Source organism: Tachypleus tridentatus, chromosome 9, assembly GCF_004210375.1.
Source record: "Tachypleus tridentatus isolate NWPU-2018 chromosome 9, ASM421037v1, whole genome shotgun sequence".
NCBI lineage: Eukaryota > Metazoa > Arthropoda > Merostomata > Xiphosura > Limulidae > Tachypleus > Tachypleus tridentatus.
This window is the reverse complement of record NC_134833.1, coordinates 168,342,204-168,362,595: the sequence shown is the minus strand read 5'-3', so window position 1 is coordinate 168,362,595 and position 20,392 is coordinate 168,342,204. Positions and strand designations below refer to the sequence as shown.

Below are 20,392 nucleotides of genomic sequence, written 5' to 3'. Positions count from 1 at the left end.
TAATTACTCTGTCTCTAAAGACACACTTTAGACGAAGATACAGTTCAAACTGTAGAAGATAATGAACTAATTAATTACTCTGTCACTAAAGACACTTTTTAGACGAAGATACAGTTCAAACTGTAGAAGATAATGAACTAATTAATTACTCTGTCACTAAAGACACTTTTTAGACGAAGATACAGTTCAAACTGTACAAGATAATGAACTAATTAATTACTCTGTCACTAAAACAATTTATAGACGAGATACAGTTCAAACTGTACAAGATAATGAACTAATTAATTATTCTGTCTCTAAAAACACATTTTAGACGAAGATACAGTTCAAACTGTACAAGATAATGAACTAATTAATTACTCTGTCACTAAAGACACTTTTTAAATGAAGATACAGTTCAAACTGTACAAGATAATGAACTAATTAATTACTCTGTCACTAAAGACACTTTTTAAATGAAGATACAGTTCAAACTGTACAAGATAATGAACTAAATTACTCTGTCACTAAAGACACTTTTTAGACAAAGATACAGTTCAAACTGTACAAGATAATGAACTAATTAATTACTCTGTCACTAAAGACACTTTTTAAATGAAGATACAGTTCAAACTGTACAAGATAATGAACTAATTAATTACTCTGTCACTAAAGACACTTTTTAGACGAAGATACAGTTCAAACTGTAGAAGATAATGAACTAATTAATTACTCTGTCACTAAAGACACTTTTTAGACGAAGATACAGTTCAAACTGTAGAAGATAATGAACTAATTAATTACTCCGTCTCTAAAGACAATTTTTAGACGAAGGCACAGTTCAAACTGTACAAGATAATGAACCAATTAATTACTCTGTCACTAAAGACACTTTTTAAAAGAAAATACAGTTCAAACTGTAAAAGATAATGAACTAATTAATTACTCTGTCACTAAAGACACCTTTTAGATGAAGATACAGTTCAAACTGTACAAGATAATGAACTAAGTAATTACTCTGTCACTAAAGACACTTTTTAGAAGATGGCGTGGTTCAAATTGTACATTTACAACTTTGGTGATCTTCTGATCAACTGGAATTTATCTGAACTCACATCTTCAATCTGGACATTTGCTAGATAATATCAAATTCTTGACTTATGATAAACATGTCCTTCAATCAGCTAGTGCCATCCCCTTCTCTGTACTTCAACCTCCAATTCTGTTGTTGCCATAGAAACCCATATCCTCTTTAAACAATTACTCTGGAAGCCACAAATGGGTTGAGGGTCAACTATCGATGACAAACAGTAGCAAAATAAGTATTTTTACTGTGTTCAGGGATATTTTTGTGTTTCTGATGTTGGTAGGTTAGACTTGTGAAACTTTCAGATGTAGTGATCTGATTTAAAACTTCGTTAATATTCATTTCTATAACAAATATAGCTCTAATTCTGTAAACAAACACAGGTTTCAAAATACACAATCAAAACTATTAAAATGTTAGACAATATCCTACAAGTTATAAAGATATAAATTTAATATATTTTTTTTATTTCCATAGAAAATATGCATGTCAAGAAATGGAAATCACAAGTACAACATTATCCAATTAAACAGTACTATCTTACAGTGATCACTAGTTAATTATGATTGTACAGTCAGTAGCCAGCAGATTCTGCATATCCTAATCTTCATCAGAAAGAGATGAAGGATATCTTCCTTTTTCCATCACTTCCATCATAACTAGATAACGCATGCACTGCTTTCTGTCCACTAACTGAAATAATACAATTTTGAATATCTAATCTTCCTCAGCTGATGATCTGTCTTCTGTCTTGTCACTTAGGTAGTTGTACAACTGGAAAGATACACACAAACAAACAAACGTTGACAAACAAATTCTGTTGTATTTATATTCTAAAAATATGCCAATTTAAACAGGTGACTGTTCAAGCATGAAGTACTGTAATTAATATCAAATTTTAAAACTTTGTGACAGACTTCTTATGTGTGCTATAAAGAATTGGAACTTTAATATAATACCACTCTTGCTTCCTCTGGTTAAAATCGATATAAAAGCCAGTTATTTTCTGTAAAGTCCAGGCTTATAAGCAATTTTTAAATTAACTCATTTGTAATTTTTTTAAAAGGTAACTTGAAATTTTTATTTTCTCAATGTATGTTTATAGTTTTCTACAGTAAACAAAGCTTGCTAAATAAAGGATTCTCGTTTTTTTCTACAGAACTTTGTCCCACCATTTTTGATGAATTTTAATACACATTACTTCTGAAGGTTCGACAGCATGTTTTATATTTTTAAAAAAACGTCTGTTGTATATTCTGAAAATCAATGTGCAATTTTCTCATAAATATAAAAAATTTTACTTTTGACTCATATTAAAAACAGTATTACATTACTTACCAAAAGTTGTTTTCTAGAGTTTTGAAGAAACAGTCTTTGCAACTGTAAGTAGAGAGTCAACAGAAGGTCTATCTGTAGGTGTCTGGCTAGGATGAGAAAGGATAACATGACCCTTGTTGTCCACAATGAAGTCTCCAGCTAACTGATAATGAACGAACAGTTTATGAACATTCTGATACCATCAGATGACGTGAATTAAAAGTGAACTATTTTAACATCAAGTGATTTTAACTCAAAGTCTAACAGCACAAATGATGTGAACTGTGTGTTGGTAATGTTTGACACACAACAGCTAACTTTTATATACACTTGTTTTAGTATATCAAATAGCTTTAGTAATCATTGAAACTATTGAACTGTATCAAATAATTACCTTTCAATAAATATCAATTACATATTTAAACAGCATCAAATCTTACAAGTGAGATGTTCTTTAAAAATATCAAGTTTAGGCTTACAACTCTCTCATCTGTAACAATTGTTGCCATAAACACACATAAGATTAATTATTTTATTACACTAATTAAACCAAGGTACATCACTAACCTTCTTTTCTCAACAAGAACACATGCTGCTACCAAATTAAACAGGAAAACTTTGTTGTTTTCATCAGAAATATGATAATTTAATTCTTGCTCACACACTTTTAAATGAACAGAAAAGTTTATTAATAAACTATTTTAAATCCTTACCAATTTACAAAACAAGAAATGGATGATAAATTCCACATACTTGCCACTATTGTAAGAGATAACCCCTTTTACAGATTAATAAGTATCCCCCAAACACTGCGTGTTGTTTCACCATAATAAACAATACAGGTGTTGTTAGTTAGACTTACATATTGACGAATATTACCTGAAGTACATCATCATTTTGTATGGTGCCACAGGCATCCTTCCAGAGAGAAAAACTTCAGCATAATACTGTATTGTTTGGCTGTTCCAAACTCGGGACACTGACCGACCTAGTCCAAACCAGTGATAAATCTGTACGAAAAAATAAACAAACAAAACTAATGATGGTGGGAATTTAGTTTGAAGGAAGAGAAAACAATGTGACAGTTGTGATCAGAAACAGTAGGCCCCATGTGTGAGATGATCAGAAACAGTAGGCCTCACGTGTGTGATGATCAGAAACAGTAGGCCTCACGTGTGTGATGATCAGAAACAGTAGGCCTCACGTGTGTGATGATCAGAAACAGTAGGCCTCACGTGTGCGATGATCAGAAACAGTAGGCCTCACGTGTGAGATGATCAGAAACAGTAGGCCTCACGTGTGAGATGATCAGAAACAGTAGGCCTCACGTGTGAGATGACCAGAAACAGTAGGCCTCACGTGTGAGATGACCAGAAACAGTAGACCCCATGTGTGACATGACCAGAAACAGTAGGCCCCATGTGCAAGATGATCAGAAACAGTAGGCCCCATGTGTGACATGACCAGAAACAGTAGGCCCCATGTGTGAGAATAAGAAAACTACAATTATTATGATTGTGTTTGGTAACACTCATGGAAAGTTTCTGAGAGTTATAAAGAGAGGTTGTCAATGATTTATTGAGGTGAAGAATCAACAGATGAGATATCCAAACACGAATTCAAAATATTAAATTTGAACTGAGCTGTCTACAGGTAAGACAGTGGAATAATTCTAATATCCGTTTCTAACCTTATAAATTTAGAAACTAATTTTATTTTTAAATAAAACTTTATTGGAGTAGATTTTATAGAAAAAAACTGATTTGAAAGCCTTTTCTTCAGGAAGGGAGACCCATCTGGTCCAATTTTGTTGGGAGGGTAACAAGAGTGCCTGGATAAAACCAAATCTCAATGGTTAGACACTTAATAATCTATTTGTCCCTGTCTTATAAAACATGATGGTGCTTTATTCTTTGCAACAGACTGTATCAAGAAACACGTTTAGTAAGGCTGCTTATAAGTTCACATAAGCAGAGCTGTCAGTTTATTATTTCTGTATTTAGTCTATTTTTATGTATGTAATTTACTGGGGTATATATACTGGAAGCCTTAGGATTAATCATATTTCTCTACTTTGTTGTATTTTTAGTTTTTAAGGTTATTTTCTGACATGTTATAGGTTATTTGACACCTGTATTTCATAAGTGGGCGTACAAATGTTTCATATACTTTCAGATGTTGCAGGTGTGTGTGCCTGCAACAAATTTTGTGTAGTTCATATGTTTCTTAAATGAAGTTTGCATATCCAGAATGTATTTGTTCCATATTATATGGGTGTTAACTCTCTCACAGCGAATATCCTTTAATGACCATGAGACAGTTTTAGTGTCTTGCATTCAAACTTGTCAAACCTACTTTTTGTTTATGTTGGTATAGCATAAAATCTCAGTTAATATTCCTTATTTTAATAGTATGTATATTTTAAGTTCTTAATTCTATAAAACTATATTTAAAAAACTCTTGAATTTCCCTGGTGTGACACAACATTTTCTCTCAGCATCTTGTCTTCTACATTTTATCTACCACCCCCTTCAAAAAGTACAAAAGTAAACACAAAATCATCATAGTTCAGGCAAACCATAATTTTTATAGCTTGCAGTTTTATATGGTTAGAAAACTATCAAATAAAAAATAAGATCCCTCTGTTCACATCACATCCAATTTCAGTTAACAGTTTCTATTAACTGTTCTCCCTTATGTTCAATTATATATATATATATAACCAGTAGAAAGTCCAGGTTGTCATCTATCAAATGATGTATTGTATAAAGTTGTTTTCTAAACAGTTAAGCACCAATTTCACTCAGAGTACAAATTTCATTCACTTGGGAAAGTTAACAGCTTGCTTAATTTGTAATGGTTCTTGTTGCACAGTAATAAAAACAGAATCACTTTGATAGATATGGGAAATTGTCCACTTTTTGCATATTATTAGTTTATGTTCTTTGGTACATTATTTAAATAAAAATTTACTACATTACCATTATTATTATAAAAGTAGGCTTAAGTGTCCACGACAATCAACAGCAATAAAAAAGATTGGATAAGTAATTTATTTACTGTTCATGTTTATTCTTTATTATTATTAAAAAGTGACTAATATATAGAAATATGGATCTTTTTAGATTAGTTGAAATAAATAATACTAAAAATGTATTGTAAGGTGCATGTGAGCAGCTCATTAGTAATGTAATTAAAATGTGCAACATGAGATGCAGGTACTCTCAGTGGTTCACAAGTTACAATGACACAGATAATAACTAGACCTGATTCAATGGGCAATGAAACAACAAAACATGATTACAGAAAGCTTCTAAAGATGAAACAACAAAACATAATTACAGAAAGCTTCTAAAAATAAAACAATAAAACATAATTACAGAAAGCTTCTAAAGATGAAACAATAAAACATAATTACAGAAAGCTTCTAAAGATGAAACAATAAAACATAATCACAGAAAGCTTCTAAAAATAAAACAATAAAACAATTACAGAAAGCTTCTAAAAATAAAACAATAAAACATAATTACAGAAAGCTTCTAAAGATGAAACAATAAAACATAATTACAGATAACTTCTAAAAATAAAACAATAAAACATAATTACAGAAAGCTTCTGAAAATAAAACAATAAAACATAATTACAGAAAGCTTCTAAAAATAAAACAATAAAACATAATTACAGAAAGCTTCTAAAAATAAAACAAAACATAATTACAGAAACCTTCTAAAAATAAAACAATAAAACATAATAACAGAAAGCTTCTAAAGATGAAACAATAAAACATAATTACAGAAAGCTTCTAAAAATAAAACAATAAAACATAATTACAAAAAGCTTCTAAAGATGAAACAACAAAACATAATTACAGAAAGCTTCTAAAATTAAACAACAAAACATAATTACAGAAAGCTTCTAAAGATGAAACAATAAAACATAATTACAGAAAGCTTCTAAAATTAAACAACAAAACATAATTACAGAAAGCTTCTAAAATTAAACAACAAAACATAATTACAGAAACCTTCTAAGAACAAACTAATGTAGTTTCATGTTACAATCTGAAGTCATTCTATTTGGTGGTTAACAAGTAAATAAGACTGACTGATCTCATCTTGAGATACAGTAGACAAAAGTAACATAAAATAGTTTCACTTAAAAGAAACATTTGAAATTTAAATTTTTGAAATGAAGAAAAATATTTTAATCTTAACATGAAAACTGCTTCACACACGGACTATTCAAAACAAATACTCAGTACGTTAATGGACAAATCTTACTTTTAATTTATTAAAAATAATTCACTAAAAAATATGATTTTTTTTTATATGTGAAAAACTTTAATGTTAACTGAAAGACTACCAAATTTTGTGAAGATATACATACACAATATTGAAAGTTAGAATGGTTAAATCTATAAAGACTTTAAATGAGTACAAAGAGGTCACATGGTCAATCAAACTGAAAGAGCCTGTTTTGTGAGAATCAAAAGTAATAAAGGAATCTGATGTTCTCATTTTTATTTGTGTGTTTCCTAATGTATATTTGATCTCCTTGAAACTTCTTGTATGTTTGTTAATTTTTGAAGGCTATTGCTTATGTTTCAGTGGGATTTAGTACCACAGTTAAGAAATAAATTCAATGATTTTTGCAGGTGATTGCTAGGAGCAGATTCCTAGTCATGCTCCAGACTGCTATCTTGTCAGCATACAGATAGTGATATGTTAAGTTATGGAATGTCATTCAAGGTACTTTATTATCTTACGTTCCAAGCACTACATGATGTGGTGTTCAATACCTTAAGTAACATGACTACCAATGATACTTAGTTTATCAAGGTACTTTATTATCTTACGTTCCAAGCACTACATGATGTGGTGTTCAATATCTTAAGTAACATGACTACCAATGATACTTAGTTTATCTTCAAATAAAAATTTTCCATACCTTTCTTTCAGAATCAACTAAAATATCCAGTGTACATTCAACATCTTGTAACCAGAGCCGAGCATTCTGAAGTGTACCACAAGTGATCACCAACACATCACAACCTGCTTTCCTGAAAACTTCCTGAGATGACAGGAAAAAACATTAGTTAATATTTGTGCTATACAGCTTTTTACAGGTGAAAAGGTTAAACTAGTTGGTTGGTTGATTTAGTGTTTTATGACACAAAGCAGCTTGGCTACCTGCACCAAACATCCAGTAAAATTCATACAAGGAAATTAAGGTAAAACAAAACAGTTAAAAAAACTACTGTAATTCAAGTTGTAAAGGACTTTCTGTAGCGTGACCATTATAACTTGCCAGGAAGACTAACAGGTAAGTACAAAACCACCATCAGTCACCTGAAGATGACCTTTCCAGTCCTGGTTTTGAGTTACTTAATGTTACGGTCAGTTTCTAATTTCAAATTGAACTAGATAAACTGTGATTTTTAAAGGGAACCACATTAAAAAGGTTTAATGTATATATTAAAATACTTAAATTGCATTAAAAGATTAATGGCCTTTAAAAAAACTAAAAACATTTCTAAGGTGGACAGTGTCACCATCACCAATAACACTGTCTAATGTTATGGACAAACCTTGGGACAGAACATGCTTAAAACAGGGCTGTCATTGTGAATCATAAAGATGACAAAAAAGTAAAATATGGCTTATTGTGATCCAAGTGTTACACAAAGTACACACTGGTGCATTAGTTCCAGATAAAAGAAAACAATGAGTTAAAAAACTATAACCAAGATACAGTCTAGTTAGAACAACTTCCTCTTTCCGATCCTTATGAAAACAAGACGGCCAAAGACCAATATAGGGTTTTATTTGGAAAAGCTTGTTTTCACGTTGCTCACTCCAAGTCGACTGTCAGCTGGCATGGAGCTGAGCCTTGAATACAGGACTATAGTCCATGCATGGAACAGGCACAGCAGTGATAGTACCAGAGCAGATAGATTTAGCTGCAGTGTCAGCTAAATTGGTATACTCATTCCCGTGAATACCAATGTGGCCCGGTATCCAGAAAAACTGGATAGAAGTAGATGTTAAAGAGAAATGGGACAGTCGGTTTTGAATATTGGCAAGAACAGGGTGTGAACCAACGTGAAGCGGTTACAGGGCCAGTAGAGAGCTAAGCGAGTCAGTATAAATTGTGCAGTTCGGGTACTGCTTAGCTTCTATGTGATCCATGGCAAGAGAAATGGCATACAGTTCAGCAGTGAACAGAGAGGCTGTAGAGAGGATTCTGCATGCAACCACAGAACCACAACAAACCATGGCAGAGCCAACAGAGTCATCTGATTTGGAATCATCTGTATAAATAGGAATGGAAGGATGGTTCAAAAGTTGTTCAGCAAATAGCAGACAGTATTTCCAATCAGGAGTGTCTACTTTTCTCAGATGACTTAAAGATAGGTCACAATTGGGGATTGTAAGAAGCCATGGTGGGATGGGCTGGCCAGTGGATACAGTAATGTTATCCAAGGACAGACCCAATTCATCTAACTGCATCTGGAATCGAAGGCCAAAAGGAGCAATGGCAGACCGTCTGGTCTGAAAAAGCTGGTCCATCAAGGAAGGAAAACACAACCTCAGGTGGGATGCTTTGATAAGGAACAAAGTTTTGAAGCATATAGTAAAAACAGCTGCAAACGGCGAGGTGCAAAGAAGGTTCATGAGACTATGTATAAGTTCTGAACTGGGGAAGTGCAGAAAGCACTGGGATGTTTAGATCCCAGAGGAGGTAAGCTAAGAAAACAGAACCTTTCATGGGAGGTACTCTGATCACATACAGGAAAATTATTTGTTACTGTCCTGTAAATGTGACATGGAATAAAACATAAAACTATTTGTTACTGTTCTACAACTGTAACATGAAATGAAACATAAAACTATATGTTACTGACCAAAGCATCGAGTCTTCACCTTATTGAATTGTGGAAGTAAAAATAATTTTATTAATCTTAAAGTGGATCTCTTACCTTCTGCTGTTGCAACAGTGTCACATGATCACGTCAGGGTAGTCAAGCAAAGTGCCGAAGGAGAATCAGCAACAAAGAGGAGAAGCCTTGGTCAACGTACTGTTGTAGGTTTCTCACTTCTCCTGTATCAGCTTTAACAACATCCAAATTAAACAAGGATAATGATGACACCGTTTCATTGACAGTTCCAAAACGATGTTGGTTGGTAAAAGAATCTAGTTTGGTCAAACAAGTGTTCCACTTTCCCTGAAAACATGAAAATAGAGTTGTTCAACACACTTTACAACCTATATCAATCTTGTTTTCATTTTACAGAAGAAGTTGAATATAATTTTATTTAACATACTACAAACACTATGACTAACAATCTCACCTGAGTTGGTTTTCCAGTTACAGAAATATCTATGACTATCACATACTATATTCTTTAATATGTGTTTTACAAATAAAAGTTTGATAACTATATGCAGAAGTAACAGATACAATTCATCTTCACTGTATTCAGGTGCACAGTTTAATTTTGTTGCAGTTAAACTGGCTTTAGGCCAAAAAATACAGTTTTCTCTCTCTACATTTTTCTGTAGGTACATACAAAAGGAATGAAACTTCAATTTATAGACTAGTGAAGTATTAAAAGCTAATTAAATTTTTAGTATTATTGAAACAAAGACAAAATTCTACACATATTATAGAAAACATTAACTAAAAATGGAGGTATACAATTATAACCACCTAAAGCAGTCATACACTAAACAATCATTGGCTCACTAACCGATATCACTAAATATTATTCAACACTACTTTAATGTTCTTGGAATTATTATGAAAGGCAAATCGTCCTTTAAAGTAAGATTCATCAAGTTTCTTGTTTTCACTCACCTCCATGTCATCTTTAAAGTAATATTCATCAAGTTTCTTGTTTTCACTCACCTCCAGGTCTCCTTTAAAGTAATATTCATCAAGTTTCTTGTTTTCACTCACCTCCAGGTCTCCTTTAAAGTAATATTCATCAAGTTTCTTGTTTTCACTCACTTCCATGTCATCTTTAAAGTAATATTCATCAAGTTTGTTTTCACTCACCTCCAGGTCTCCTTTAAAGTAATATTCATCAAGTTTCTTGTTTTCACTCACCTCCAGGTCTCCTTTAAAGTAATATTCATCAAGTTTCTTGTTTTCACTCACCTCCAGGTCTCCTTTAAAGTAATATTCATCAAGTTTCTTGTTTTCACTCACCTCCAGGTCTCCTTTAAAGTAATATTCATCAAGTTTCTTGTTTTCACTCACCTCCAGGTCTCCTTTAAAGTAATATTCATCAAGTTTCTTTTTTTCACTCACCACCAGGTCTCCTTTAAAGTAATATTCATCAAGTTTCTTGTTTTCACTCACCTCCAGGTCTCCTTTAAAGTAATATTCATCAAGTTTCTTGTTTTCACTCACCTCCAGGTCTCCTTTAAAGTAATATTCATCAAGTTTCTTGTTTTCACTCACCTCCATGTCTCCTTTAAAGTAATATTCATCAAGTTTCTTGTTTTCACTCACCACCATGTCTCCTTTAAAGTAATATTCATCAAGTTTGTTTTCACTCACCTCCAGGTCTCCTTTAAAGTAATATTCATCAAGTTTCTTGTTTTCACTCACCTCCAGGTCTCCTTTAAAGTAATATTCATCAAGTTTCTTGTTTTCACACACCTCCATGTCTCCTTTAAAGTAATATTCATCAAGTTTGTTTTCACTCACCACCAGGTCTCCTTTAAAGTAATATTCATCAAGTTTCTTGTTTTCACTCACCTCCATGTCTCCTTAAAAGTAATATTCATCAAGTTTCTTGTTTTCACTCACCTCCATGTCTCCTTAAAAGTAATATTCATCAAGTTTGTTTTCACTCACCTCCAGGTCTTCTAGAGATTCAAAAGCATCTCTTATGTCTTCATTCCTGTAACATATTATCAGAAAAGTTAGAACTACAACAGATACACAACACTATGTCATACAAGTCAGAACTACCACAGATACACTACAGTAGGTCATACAAATCAGAACTACCACAGATACACTACAGTAGGTCATACAAGTCAGAAGTACCACAGATACACTACAGTAGATCATACAAGTCAGAACTACCACAGATACACTACAGTAGGTCATATAAGTCAGAACTACCACAGATACACTACAGTAGGTCATACAAGTCAGAACTACCATAGATACACTACACAAGGTCATACAAGTCAGAACTACCATAGATACACTACACAAGGTCGTACAAGTCAGAACTACCACAGATACACTACACTAGGTCATACATGTCAGAACTACCACAGATACACTACACTAGGTCATACAAGTTAGAACTACCACAGATACACAACACCGTCGTACAAGTCAGAACTACCACAGATACACAACACCGTCGTACAAGTCCGAACTACCACAGATACACAACACCGTCGTACAAGTCCGAACTACCACAGATACACTACACTAGGTCATACAAGTCAGAACTACCACAGATACACTACACTAGGTCGTACAAGTCAGAACTACCACAGATACACTACACTAGGTCGTACAAGTCAGAAATACCACAGATACACTACACTAGGTCGTACAAGTCAGAAATACCACAGATACACTACACTAGGTCGTACAAGTCAGAAATACCACAGATACACTACACTAGGTCGTACAAGTCAGAAATACCACAGATACACTACACTAGGTCGTACAAGTCAGAAATACCACAGATACACTACACTAGGTCGTACAAGTCAGAAATATCACAGATACACTACACTAGGTCGTACAAGTCAGAAATACCACAGATACACTGCACTAGGTTGTACAAGTCAGAAATACCACAGATACACTGCACTAGGTTGTACAAGTCAGAAGTACCACAGATACACTACAGTAGATCATACAAGTCAGAACTACCACAGATACACTACAGTAGGTCATATAAGTCAGAACTACCACAGATACACTACAGTAGGTCATACAAGTCAGAACTACCATAGATACACTACACAAGGTCATACAAGTCAGAACTACCATAGATACACTACACAAGGTCGTACAAGTCAGAACTACCACAGATACACTACACTAGGTCATACATGTCAGAACTACCACAGATACACTACACTAGGTCATACAAGTTAGAACTACCACAGATACACAACACCGTCGTACAAGTCAGAACTACCACAGATACACAACACCGCCGCATACAAGTCCGAACTACCACAGATACACAACACCGTCGTACAAGTCAGAACTACCACAGATACACTACACTAGGTCATACAAGTCAGAACTACCACAGATACACTACACTAGGTCGTACAAGTCAGAACTACCACAGATACACTACACTAGGTCGTACAAGTCAGAAATACCACAGATACACTACACTAGGTCGTACAAGTCAGAAATACCACAGATACACTACACTAGGTCGTACAAGTCAGAAATACCACAGATACACTACACTAGGTCGTACAAGTCAGAAATACCACAGATACACTACACTAGGTGGTACAAGTCAGAAATACCACAGATACACTACACTAGGTCGTACAAGTCAGAAATATCACAGATACACTACACTAGGTCGTACAAGTCAGAAATACCACAGATACACTGCACTAGGTTGTACAAGTCAGAAATACCACAGATACACTGCACTAGGTTGTACAAGTCAGAACTACCACAGATACACTACAGTAGGTCATACAAGTCAGAACTACCACAGATACACTACAGTAGTTCATACAAGTCAGAACTACCACAGATACACTACAGTAGTTCATACAAGTCAGAACTACCACAGATACACTACAGTAGTTCATACAAGTCAGAACTACCAAAGATACACTACAGTAGGTCACACAAGTCAGAACTACCAAAGATACACTACAGTAGGTCATACAAGTCAGAAATACCACAGATACACTACACTAGGTTGTACAAGTCAGAACTACCACAGATACACTACAGTAGTTCATACAAGTCAGAACTACCACAGATACACTACAGTAGTCCATACAAGTCAGAACTACCACAGATACACTACACTAGGTCGTACAAGTCAGAACTACCACAGATACACTACACTAGGTCGTACAAGTCAGAACTACCAAAGATACACTACAGTAGGTCATACAAGTCAGAACTACCAAAGATACACTACAGTAGGTCATACAAGTCAGAACTACCACAGATACACTACAGTAGGTCATACAAGTCAGAACTACCACAGATACACTACAGTAGGTCATACAAGTCAAAACTACCACAGATACACTACACTAGGTCATACAAGTCAGAACTACCACAGATACACTACAGTATGTCGTGCAACTCAGAACTACCACAGATACACTACACTAGGTGGTACAAGTCAGAAGTACCACAGATTCACTACACTAAATTATGCAAGTTAGAAGTACCACCAATATACTACACTAGGTCGTACAAGTCAGAACTACCACAGATACACTACACTAGGTCATACAAGTCAGAACTACCACAGATACACTACACTAGGTCATACAAGTCAGAACTACCACAGATACACTACAGTAGGTCATACATGTCAGAACTACCACAGACACACTACAGTATGTTATACATGTCAGAACTACCACAGATACACTACACTAGGTCGTACAAGTCAGAACTACCACAGATACACTACACTAGGTCGTACAAGTCAGAACTACCACCAATACCCTACACTAGGTCGTACAAGTCAGAACTACCACCAATACACTACACTAGGTCATACAAGTCAGAACTACCACAGATACACAACACTATGTCATACAAGTCAGAACTACCACCAATACACTACACTAGGTCATACAAGTCAGAACTACCACCAATACACTACACTAGGTCATACACTATACAAGTTAGAACTACCACAGATACACTACACTAGATCTGTGATGACAATCATACAATATACAATTTATAACTTGATATCAACACTTTGAAATATACTGTAAGAGATCCTATCTCATACAAAGGTTTACATTACTAACTATGATTCAGTAGTTATAATTCTTTACAATGATGAAAATTTCCTCTGTGTGGATACTGAAACAAACTCAGAAAATCCTTTCAGTAAGTTAACATTTTAACATCTCTTTAAAGTTTACTTGGTTTCTTTGTATTCTGTACTTTATTGCTAAAAATATAATTAAATATTTTAATTATATTCTTTTGATCTTGGAAACTCACTGTTACTACTAAACAAGAAAGGTTTAAACATAACATTTAAAAACAACTATGAAACTATACAATCCTTAATGGTAACTACACCCCAAAACATTTAACAACCATTCTTACAACATTCGACTCTTTTTGACAACAACTCAAAATACCTGTAATGTATCCTCATTTGATCTTCAAGTTCTGATCGACTATTTACTCCAGAACTATAATAAATTGAAGAAAGTAACTTTTACTACATCTAATAACAAGAGTAAAAATATTGTTTTAAAGCAAAACCTCAGATTATTGATTTCATTTACAGGTGGAACAAGTAATAAATCGAGTTTCACTACATTTGTAAGTTTGTTTGTTTGTAATAAAGAACAAAGCTATACAATGGGCAATCTGTGCTCTGCCCATCAGGGGTATCAAAACCTGGTTTCTAGCATTGTAAGACCACAGACAAACTGGTGTGGCACTGGGGGCATTTTTATAGGAGTCAAACTGTTTCCTCATCTTTGAAAATGGTTCTAGTCAATAAGTCATATCCACTGTGCTGCATCAAACCTCCCCCATGCCAAACAAGATAAAAAAATCTCTAAAAGCATCTAAATTAAGAACATAAATTAGAGCAATATACTTACTTTTAATTTACAAAAGTAACCCACTACCTATTGTTTTAATATTGCCACATGTTCCTGTTAACATATGAACATAGGTTCACATATCGGTGATTTACATACATTAAAACACAAAACGTAAGGTTTGTTGTTTCAACTGTCATGTTTGTGTCAGGATTGTCCATTTCCTTATACAGAACTTACTACTTCAATCTTAGTTCATCTTCTACAAACAGTAATATTTACTTGACTTCAAAAACAAGATATTGTTTTGTTTACAAGTACAGTTTACTTTGCTCTCAAATTACTTGTGTTGTCTTATTTAAAACAGGCAACACATGTTAACAACAAGAACAAATGTGATAAAAAAAACTAGGAAAAGAAAGATCATTACTCTCACATGTTACATTTAGTCTTATTTTGTGGAGGAGTGGACCAAAGTGTTATCTGTAACACATTAATACAATAAGAGCTACAATAGGTAAGAACCACTTGGTCCTATTTCAATTATCTCCATTATAATTTGTTACAAAGTGCACCCAGTACTGTTTTAATTATCTCTGTATACAACCATGAGCTACACTCATTACTGTAACCAGGTGCATTAACATCAAGCAAATAACAAAATTACCCTCTTCTTCGACTTACAAATTCCTTAACAAATTATTTAAAATTTATGTTTCACAATATTCTTTAACCAATGATGCTTCTTTTAATAGTCTATTACAAACACAAAAATAAGGTTTGTCAATTCTTTGTCCTTATAAATCATTTACAACCCAACATACTTACAGCCCAATTAGTCAGAAATCAAGATTAAATCACAACAAACAACAGTTTAAATGTCTGTCAGGAGTTTTATACAAACCATTACACTCAAAATTAGGTCACATATTGAAAAGAAACAGCATCCATCGAGGCACGTGGGTCGGGTGGTATCGACCATGACCAGTCTTTCTCAACATGACAGTAAAATGATCACTGCCTCGTGGATTACTGTCACCCTCCAAGAAAAGTGAAGGGGAACAGACAGAAAGATCAACAGCAGTAAATGACTGACTAGGTGCATGAAAACAAGTATACAAACCACAACTGAAGAGAGAAAGGTTGTGATACAAGAGCACCACCCCAGAGGGAATACAAGTATTGAAGAGAAATAGATTGTGATACAAGAGCACCACAATAGAAGGAATATCAGTATTGAAGAGAAATAGGTTGTGATACTAGAGCACCACCCCAGAAGGAATACCAGTATTGAAGAGAAATAGGTTATGATACTATAGCACCACCCCAGAAGGAATACCAGTATTGAAGAGAAATAGGTTGTGATACTATAGCACCACCCCAGAAGGAATACCAGTGTTGAAGAGAAATAGGGTGTGATACCAGAGCACCACCCCAGAAGGAATACCAGTGTTGAAGAGAAATAGGGTGTGATACCAGAGCACCACCCCAGAAGGAATACCAGTGTTGAAGAGAAATAGGGTGTGATACCAGAGCACCACCCCAGAGGGGATAATGTCCATTAAAACCCACCAGGATTAAAAAGGGAGATGGTAACTGCTCAATAAGAGCATTAAGGTCTGACTGATCATAGGTCCCTTCAGGAGCCAGGTAAAATGAACAAATAGTGATATTATGACCCAAGGAAGTATGGATGACTACAGCCTCCAAGGGTGTATCAAGTGGCAAAGACAAGGTAAGCATATACTGATCAACCAGTAGTGCCACTCCACCATGCACTAGTCCATCACACAACCTGTCACTTCTGTACAAAGAAAATTGCCAAAGGGTGATTGTATCGGCACGTTTCAGAAATATTTCCTGTAAGGAGAGATACAAGGGATGGTAAGAGTCAATCAAATCCTTAATGTAATTTATATTTGAAAGAAAACCCCTACAGTTCCACTGAATCAGAATGGCCACTTTTATTTACATGGAGAAAAACATGGCTGGTAACCCTTCTGTTTTCAACCACTTTTTTTCTCTTTATTGGACAAAGGTCTATTGACCTCCATGGATCCTCCTCTGAGTTGAGTAGGCAGGTCTTTGTCTGTGGAGAAAGATTCTAGCAAATGAGGTCGTTAACAAATGGTCATTTTATTTCTCAGGGCTGCAGAAAAGGATGGACCCGAACCCAAAGAGAAAGGAAGTGGAACTGGGCAGTCACTGGAGGAAGTGACAGGGACTGAGATGGGGGTAGACTTAGATTTGTCAACTCTTTTAAAAATCATTGAAGAAAATAAGATTCTTCAGATGTTTTGTAAACAACTCTGCTGAAGGCACGGAGATATCTATCTGCACTCCTACTGTAACAGTAGAATGGAGTGCAGCATCATATGTCAGAGAGGAGAAGGAAACAATTTCTGAAACTCTGAGTAAGTGATATTATTTATAGTCTTCAAGCATTATACCTCTTTCTCCTTCACCCATTTAGGGCACAAAAATAGAGTAAGATGGGTGTGGACCACTACAGTTAATACTGCATGGCTCTAGTTTTCACTTGGCAATGTCACAGTCTTTGCCACCACAACAGGTACATGTTAAAGAACCATGAACTGATGATTTTGAGCAATGAAACTGCTGACACTGGAAACATCTGAGAGGGACTGAGAATGTTTGGCTGCACCTTACAGTTCAGATAACCTGCTTTGACTGTGGCAGGACATGGTGATGAAAATATAAGTATCAGAACATTACTCAGCATCGTAATTCTATCTTTGGAAGTGGAGATTCAGCACACTGCAGAAACACCTTGGATGGAGAAATCAACAAGGATCTCTGACTCAGGAAAAATTCTATAAATCCCTCTTATATATAACTCCTCTGGACAGCCTGGTATGGCCAGATAGGTTAAGGGATTTGACTCGTAATCTGAGGGTCGAGGGTTCGAATCCTAGTCGCACCAGCCCTTTCAGCCATGGGGGCATTATAATGTGAAGGTCAATCCCACTATTCATTGATAAAAGAATAGCCCAACAGTTAGCAGTGGGTAGTGATGACTAGTTGCCTTCCCTCTAGTCTTACACTGCTAAATTAGGGACAGCTAGCACAGATAGCTCTCAAAACAAACAAGTAACTCCTCTGGAAGGTTTCAATGTTGCATGGTGAGTTACCTCGATGGGTATATCCCAATGGACTTCAATTTCAAAAGGAGTTTGGTATATTGTGGTGAAGATGTTTCCACCAAGATGTCTCCAAAGCATTACTTCTTCACTGATTTGGGGTAGCCAGTAAGCCCCTCTAATTCCCTTTGCATAAAAAGAGAGAAATCTCTACCCTAAGGATATTTTGTATAAGGAATGGATAATTACAAATTGAGGTACAGAATCTAACTGCAATGTTAACTGTGCAGCAGAGTCATCCATGCACTGTCATTTTCCGATCTTTTTTTTTTAATTTTTTCATCTTTATTTATTTTGTGTCGAATTAAGAAGTAGTTATTTTTAATATACATGTTATAAATGATTTAAGGCCAACTATAAAGCTGAATATTTTTTCAACAACAAAAGTAATTTAAGAACATGCATTTTACTGATCTATGAACAAGTTTATTATTGGCACTTTATTATTACAATGATATAAATGTAGGGATACCAGAATGTTGTAAATGCAAACTCTTTTCATCATGTAGAACTAACAACTTACTCTTGAAAACATTCTCCATATGAACTCATTAGTCGCATTCCAACTTCTCCAAGTTCTTTACGAATAAAATTAGCTGCAGCATCTGGAAATAAGTCATTTATAATTTTGGTCAGTAAAAAAAACTGAATGACATTGGCAGACAATTTTATATAATTAAATAAAAACCTTGTACTCATGGCAAGTAAAACTTGTGTTTGTATGATTAGTGGGACAAATAGTCAAAAACCTTGTACTCCTGACAAGTAAAACTTGTGTTTGTATGATTAGTGGGACAAATAGTCAAAAACCTTGTACTCCTGACAAGTAAAACTTGTGTTTGTATGATTAGTGGGACAAATAGTCAAAAACCTTGTACTCCTGACAAGTAAAACTTGTGTTTGTATGATTAGTGGGACAAATAGTCAAAACCTTGTACTCCTGACAAGTAAAACTTGTGTTTGTATGATTAGTGGGACAAATAGTCAAAACCTTGTACTCCTGACAAGTAAAACTTGTGTTTGTATGATTAGTGGGACAAATAGTCAAAAACCTTGTACTCCTGACAAGTAAAACTTGTGTTTGTATGATTAGTGGGACAAATAGTCAAAAACCTTGTACTCCTGACAAGTAAAACTTGTGTTTGTATGATTAGTGGGACAAATAGTCAAAAACCTTGTACTCCTGACAAGTAAAACTTGTGTTTGTATGATTAATGGGACAAATAGTCAAAAACCTTGTACTCCTGACAAGTAAAACTTGTGTTTGTATGAATAGTGGGACAAATAGTCAAAAACCTTGTACTCCTGGCAAGTAAAACTTGTGTTTGTATGATTAGTGGGACAAATAGTCAAAAACCTTGTACTCCTGACAAGTAAAACTTGTGTTTGTATGATTAGTGGGACAAATAGTCAAAACCTTGTACTCCTGACAAGTAAAACTTGTGTTTGTATGATTAGTGGGACAAATAGTCAAAAACCTTGTACTCCTGACAAGTAAAACTTGTGTTTGTATGATTAGTGGGACAAATAGTAAAAAACCTTGTACTCCTGACAAGTAAAACTTGTGTTTGTATGATTAGTGGGACAAATAGTCAAAACCTTGTACTCCTGACAAGTAAAACTTGTGTTTGTATGATTAGTGGGACAAATAGTCAAAAACCTTGTACTCCTGACAAGTAAAACTTGTGTTTGTATGATTAGTGGGACAAATAGTCAAAAACCTTGTACTCCTGACAAGTAAAACTTGTGTTTGTGTGATTAGTGGGACAAATAGTCAAAAACCTTGTACTCCTGACAAGTAAAACTTGTGTTTGTATGATTAGTGGGACAAATAGTCAAAAACCTTGTACTCCTGACAAGTAAAACTTGTGTTTGTATGATTAGTGGGACAAATAGTCAAAAACCTTGTACTCCTGACAAGTAAAACTTGTGTTTGTATGATTAGTGGGACAAATAGTCAAAACCTTGTACTCCTGACAAGTAAAACTTGTGTTTGTATGATTAGTGGGACAAATAGTCAAAACCTTGTACTCCTGACAAGTAAAACTTGTGTTTGTATGAATAG

At 34.5% G+C, this 20,392-nt stretch overlaps 1 protein-coding gene across 1 annotated transcript; it reads right to left on the bottom strand.

The window, feature by feature from the left end:
• Positions 1–1,512: 1,512 nt before the first annotated feature.
• LOC143226908 (uncharacterized) lies at positions 1,513–18,930 on the bottom strand. The gene is made up of 8 exons (XM_076458448.1): positions 18,851–18,930; positions 14,753–14,806; positions 11,250–11,295; positions 9,363–9,608; positions 7,331–7,453; positions 3,263–3,393; positions 2,405–2,546; positions 1,513–1,840 (listed from the first exon to the last, which is right to left on the bottom strand). Exons 1-4 carry the CDS (start codon positions 18,886–18,888, stop codon positions 9,405–9,407), a joined length of 342 nt encoding a protein of 113 aa, XP_076314563.1. The 5' UTR covers positions 18,889–18,930; the 3' UTR covers positions 1,513–1,840; positions 2,405–2,546; positions 3,263–3,393; positions 7,331–7,453; positions 9,363–9,404.
• Positions 18,931–20,392: the final 1,462 nt, after the last annotated feature.